The sequence below is a fragment of the Orbicella franksi genome, chromosome 15 (genome assembly GCF_964199315.1).
Source record: "Orbicella franksi chromosome 15, jaOrbFran1.1, whole genome shotgun sequence".
Lineage (NCBI taxonomy): Eukaryota > Metazoa > Cnidaria > Anthozoa > Scleractinia > Merulinidae > Orbicella > Orbicella franksi.
This window is the reverse complement of record NC_138159.1, coordinates 19,096,656-19,103,247: the sequence shown is the minus strand read 5'-3', so window position 1 is coordinate 19,103,247 and position 6,592 is coordinate 19,096,656. Positions and strand designations below refer to the sequence as shown.

Below are 6,592 nucleotides of genomic sequence, written 5' to 3'. Positions count from 1 at the left end.
CGTGCTAAAGGAAAGTCGAGTTATCGGCCACATTCCATATCACCTCGCGAACACCAAAAACCGCACTGGTATAGTCACCCATTTTATTTCAAAGCCTACTAATCGAGGATCAGTTGAAGTATGTGGAAACGCAGTTAATCGGGGTGGAGGTCTTGGTATGGAAATACCGTGTGTTTATATTTTTGATGGTCCTAGGAAGCACGTGGATTTACTTGAACAATTAATAGACGTTGGCAACAACCCAGCAATACGAACGGAGGCCGATGCTGATAGTGGCAAGCATAAGACGTCAAAGAGGAAGAAGGCTACAAGCGAGGACTGTAGCAAAACACCAAGAAAGTGAAACTTTTGTGTAAGCGTATCAGGCAGAAAGCTTTATATAAGGACTGCAGACTGGGTAATGCACCGGAAAAAAGAACTGGTCAAATGCGTCATGCTATTTTGACACTGTTTCATTAGGTAATAAAATTGTGTTAACCCGCCGAAATCTGTCATAATTTGACCAGGGTACAAAATCTCTAATTAGCACATTATCATGACAATGACAATAGACAATGCGCAGATACAAACAGTGTCCGTAAAGCGGGGTTGACGATGTATAAGAGTTTGTCGCTCGGGACACAGAAAAGTGTCCGTTGCCCGTATTAACGGGTGTCCGTAATACGCGGGTTAATTTTAGAAAAAACATATGAGCTTTTTGTCGGGGAAAACGAAACTGTCCGTAATATCGGGGTGTCCGTATTAAGCAGGTGTCCGTAGAGCGGGGTTCCACTGTATTTTAATATAAATATAGGTGTGGCCCGCCTAGATTAGCCCAGGCTATCTGCGGGTTCGCGCTGTTGTTATTATCAAGCATTTTAAACTTAATCTGTATATCTATTTCTGTAAAAATTGTAAACATGCGAGTCATAAGAATAATAAAGTTGTAAAAAAAACAGGTCTTAACTGAAATAATTTCACCTCAGTAGAAAAAGGACTATCAAGAACGTGTTTGCCTTTTACCTTAACTGTCACTTTGCATTTGCCTTGATCTTTCGGTGAATAGGAGATTTTGTACCTTCCATCCTTATTGTCATTTATTCGCACTTCCGTCGCGCATTCTCGTCCTTGTTCGTCCCTGAACTCTACGGTTACACGGTCATGTTTATTGTAACACTGCTCTCCCTCTGCGTTTCTAGTGGTCAGAACAAACTGTGCTTCAACTCCGACATTTCCTTCTTGGATGCCTTTGCCTTTAGCGACAGACTGACTTGCTTGAGTTTGCTGCAGTATTTCCAGTGTTCCAATTTGTTCGGTGTTGACAGTCTTCAACATCTTTTGGCACAAAAACCCCCGAAAACCACAATCGGAAAATCTTTCGGGTCACGCTCAGTTGGCTTGGTAGCGCCCTCCAAGATTATTTCTGATGACTTTTTCACTTGAACGACTTCCACAAGCGAGCGAGGAGCGAGTAATGCAAGGTTTTGTAGAACTCAACTGGAAACAATGAAGACGATGAGGAGACGACCCCCACTCTTTTTAGTCTCATCTGAAGAAGGCAAGAAGAGAAACAGACTTGTTATACATGTAAAAATATTTGCATCTCACCTAGTAACAACTGTACAGCAAGTGATTGATTTTGAAAAATTAAAAGTGGCCTGACTCTTGTTCTTTTCCTGACATGTCCGCAACTAAGGCCAGCCAGGGGAATTAGTTTTCTAAATGGTGAAATGTGAGTGGTCTAGATGAGAAAATGTTGACCACTCATTGAACAAATCATGTTGCATGATTGAACAGTCAATCTTGACCACACTTAGAGCAGCAAAACAGAATAAGCAAACAGCTATTGTATTGGATCATTATTAATCTTACCTGGAATCACATTAATTCCACAGTCGACGACCGCTGCACCCTCCTTAATCCAGTCCCCCTAAAAATTAGAAATCATCACAATCTAGTCATTTGGGTTTTAAGGCGAGTCATTTGAGTTTGGAGTCAAAGAAACAAGGAACTAATCTACTTAATAACTTTTGTTCCTTGCTATTGTTTGCTGTTATTGCTATGTACTTGAGAAATAAATTGTTTCTTGAAACATTCTTCTAGTGTCTTGAAACTGGAAACTTGAAAATCGAGCCTCTACTGTCTAACGCATCAAAGATCCAGGATCAAGGATATAGGATTAGGGAATGCCTGTCAACATTTGATCTGTACTGTACACTGTATTTAGAAAACACTTAACATAATTATGCAAGAGTTGAAAGCGCTAAGAGCACAGTTTGTACACTATCATACCATAGCCTGCAGAACAGGCAGATCAGCGGGGCAGAGAGCCAAATGCGATACACGAGCGCAGAGCGTGCCCACAAGCACGAAGCATGAGATGAAAAAATCTGCTTGTAGTCACACTTTGTTTATGCTCTTCCATCTGGTAGCCTGGCAAATGGTAAAATGTGTGAAATTGGGTGACAGGCCTACACAGACTCCTACGGCTCAGGATTTTTTCGACTCGCACGTTTGTGTACTGCATTTTGCTTTCTGCCCCGCTAATCCGCCTGTTCTGTAGACTATCATACCTTCACAAAGTCAGCTCTTCCAATTCCAACGACAACAATATCACCCCATCTCACCTACAAACCAGAAAAATCAAACCTCTGAATTCTTTTTCCATTTTCAAGGCCCCAAATTATTTAATTCTCTCAGCACTGAAACTCAAAATGTCCCTAGTATTGTAAGTTGTGTTCACCGCTAAACTTACATGTAAGTCATCTTTCTTGGTATACACTGTAAGTATATTTTATTGTGCTTTTTCCACTTTTTTTTCCCTTTGCTTTTACACATTCACGCGCTTAGTTTTGCTTAATTATAACATTACTACTTTTTATCCTGAATTATGATCATTCTGTGTGCCAATTACAGCATTTTTATTCTCTTGCTATGGCTTAAGTATTTAAAGTAGTCCTTTACTTAAACCTTATTGGCTTCCCAGGGCTTCCTTGCCTATAATATACATTGATGTGTTGTTATTATTTTATAAATGGCCAAATAAAACAAGAAACAGGCTGCACTTACTGATCCCAGGTAAACAATGATATTTATTTTCTCAACTTAGCTGCTCTCTGTTTTTTTTTATATATATATATCATCCAGTAGAGTCTGGTTTTCATATAATTTCATTCAATATCATTACCTTTGGTTAAAGAAACACAATTTCTGGGAAATGAATGGCTAAGTTGCATCCCACTAAGGACTTGTGGTGGAAAAGTACACGTATGACCTTCTCTACAATTTGTATAGAATTTGATTGTAAAGGCAATGTTCTTTCCTAGTTTTCAGTAAAGCAGGTAAGGGAGCACACTCAAACCACAATTTTGATATTTCAACTGTTTTTCTTGTGTAACCCCATGCTGGTCTAGTTTTGCTCTACAGCAATATTATTATTTTTCCACACAGCCTACATACCACATCTGGAGAGTCTTTTGTTTTTGAGTGACATGTTGTCACTGTAGCATGATGCCATTTGAGAAGATCTGCCATGGGTAAAACCTGCAAGATTGTGCATTTCTTAAACATGGCTTTATTATTATTATACATGAATCACTGTAGAATGGTGAATTTAACAATTCTTCCATTCAGAGTAAGCCTTTTTAAACTAAGACTGTGTTCACACTGGGTGCCTGAGCACCAGGCTTTTAGCCAGATGAGTGTCCATGCATCCTGTGGATGGACAATTGCTAAAGTTTTATTTTTCATATGTTACTTTATAAATTGCTTATTTGAACAGCCCTACAGCACATTTTGGACGGCCACTTTTCAAATTCTGGCTAAAAGCTGGCTGAGCACTGGTGCCTGGGTACCGACAAAAAATAATGTTATGTTCAGACACTGGGTACTCCACATACAGTGTACCTAAATACTGTTTAGCACCCAAGTTCAAGGTGGAGGCCTTGTGCCCTGACAAGGGCTCTGTGCCTGAATTCTGGTGTGAGTACTTGAGAAAAAATTAATGGTCTGTTCACACAAGTGCCAAGCCAGAATCATACTCAGGCACCATGCTGGTGTGAACATAGCCTAAAACTCTGGTCAAATTGCTTTGAAACAAAGTAGCAAACTCTACGACCTTGAAAACCATGAAATGCCATGTTCTGTTCCATTGAACATGTAGTCATGAAGTAACACATATGCAGCCGGGTCAAGACATTAAAGTTGAAAGCTTACATTTTCTACTGCAAATCGAGACTAGCTTAATTGTGCTTGGGCAAGGATCAAATTTTCCATGACTTCCCATGAATCTTAAGGCTTGGATTTTGAAATCTTGAAATTTCAATTTACTTTGTTGATTTTCCATAATAATTATTTTTATTAAACCCTGTCAGGTGCATCAATGATCATGTACAAGGATTAACTTACCACTATTTTGCTTCTTCCCAGAACTATGGCTTCTTTTCCAACAATCTCCATACCTGTTGGACAAGTTTGAATCAGAATACTACACATTTAAAAGCACCCTGACCTGCCTAAATACTAGATTTGATAACCAATGCACTCTAATTCTGAATGTAATCTGTAGAGCCTCTGATGGTTCTAAAGCTGTTAATTGTTTCAGAGGACAAATTGCTGTGCCTGTGACAATAGCATGTACTTGGCACTGTTACATGTAATGAAACCTACATGAACAAGCAGCGATGATAAGACAACAGAGGTACATTCATGTTCACTTACAAGGGAATATCATATACTTGCACTACAAGAGAGATACTGTAAAAAACCATTTTACAGCCCCCCCAGTTATAAGCCCCCCGGATATAAGCCCAACTATTTGCTAACAAAGATATTGCTCTGGATATAAGCTCCCCCAGATATAAGCCCATCTAATGTATAAGTGCATTCCTTTAGCGTTTCTTTACAAAAGATCAAAATTTTAATGCGAAAGTTGTAGGCATAAACAAGTGGTTGTGGAGTTAAGAATAATAATTATAACGATACCAAAGAAAGAAACAAATCTTCATGCAATCCGCTGTCCATTTACAACACAACTGTTCAACAACAATGTTTTGGAGTACAGTAACAGAGCAAACAGCTTGCTACAATCCAGCAGTTTTCCATGCACACAGATTTTTTGTGGCCTCCCTACAAAGAACTCTAAGCTTTCCATATTCCTTTCCTCACTTGGGCTTTGTGTTTCTTGCTCCCGTAAATGTCATACACACATGGTAATTCAATTCCACCTCCAATAACCCAACTGCCCTCTAGTGCCTTCCTTGCTTCCCCAGTAATTTCACCCATCATGCTTGTCAGTATCCCGTCTTTTAAGAATGAGTTTTCATAGCTCCAAAGGAAACTCAAGTTTTTTCAATTTATAACGTAGTCACAAAAGAACAGAGTTAAATACGATAAAACCTTATTAAACAAGCTTATTCGGCCCATTGTACTGGAGAATTTATGAACCTCTCTTTACGATCTCTAGCAATTTCTTTTTTCACATAAGAAACTAAAAAGTAAACTCAAAGCAAAGAGCAACTTTCTTGAACTCACACTTTGTTTATTTACATTTTCAAAGAAAATGATGATTTTACAATTATTTCATATCAAGCTATTTACTGCTGTTAATCATTGCGAACAGCTCTTTCTACAAAACGTTTCATCATTAAAGCAGTTAACTTTAAAGTTCCAATAAACTAAAGCTAAAAATACACACTTTAAAAACATATATTTTAACCTACAGATACAGTCGAACCCCGTTTTCTCAAACACCGTCAAAAGCACACTAAGTGTTGCTATAATCCAGGTGTCTGTCTTAAGCTGGTCAAGCTAACAGAAAATCTTGGAGCTAGGAACTAAAATCAAATTCCATAAGGCTCAAGGTGTCCGTATTAAGCGGTCATTCGTTAAGTGGGGTTTAACTGTAGCACTGCAGCTAACAAATACCGTCTGCTATTGAATATAAGGAAAATACAAACGTCAAGGCAATTAGTCACTTGGTAAGTTCATTGAAGCAATGTTCTTTGTACTACATATTTTCCAGTACATACCTGACTGTCAATAACCTGCTAATCCCTAAAACAAACTTGCTATAAAAACATCATAAAGACAATTAAATATCAAAGAGTATAGTAATAATTTGAGAAACAAAATGTTTCTTCTTTAAATTAAGAAAAGGCAAATCCCCTAAACAGCCTTTTCCCCTATAGTGGAGGTTCTTATTACAACAATTAATCCATAAAGTGGTTTTATAACTTTCTTATTTTGCTAGTCACTCTATTATATAATATAACCACTGGTAAAGTAAACAAAAAAAAAAAAACGTTTTTTCTTGTCCTTCAAAATAATTCATACAATACAACTTAAGAGATGTACGTATTATTCCCATCCAACTGCAAGACACACAAATTTGTTTTTGTCACCCACCCACCCGTCCCACCTAACCCCAAAACAATTATAGAACAGTTCAACCGATACAGAGCCACACCACAAGCAATTGGGTGAACACTGCATCTCTAACGTTTTACCACAGAAAATAATTCCACATATTAAACAAACTGAAAACTAAAATAAATTTTGAATTTTGAATTTTGAATTAATGTCCTAGAGTTTCTCTTTTTTTTTCATAAAGTAC

At 37.9% G+C, this 6,592-nt stretch overlaps 1 protein-coding gene across 1 annotated transcript; it reads right to left on the bottom strand.

Annotated features, from left to right (window-relative positions):
• Nucleotides 1-533: 533 nt before the first annotated feature.
• On the bottom strand, nucleotides 534-4,393 carry LOC145469354 (bifunctional protein FolD-like). Its single transcript, XM_081453045.1, has 4 exons — nucleotides 3,439-4,393; nucleotides 2,553-2,606; nucleotides 1,852-1,909; nucleotides 534-1,528 (listed from the first exon to the last, which is right to left on the bottom strand). The coding sequence occupies exons 1-4, from the start codon at nucleotides 3,568-3,570 to the stop codon at nucleotides 1,473-1,475; spliced, it is 300 nt and encodes a 99-aa protein (XP_081309171.1). The 5' UTR covers nucleotides 3,571-4,393; the 3' UTR covers nucleotides 534-1,472.
• Between the last annotated feature and the right edge of the window lie 2,199 nt (nucleotides 4,394-6,592).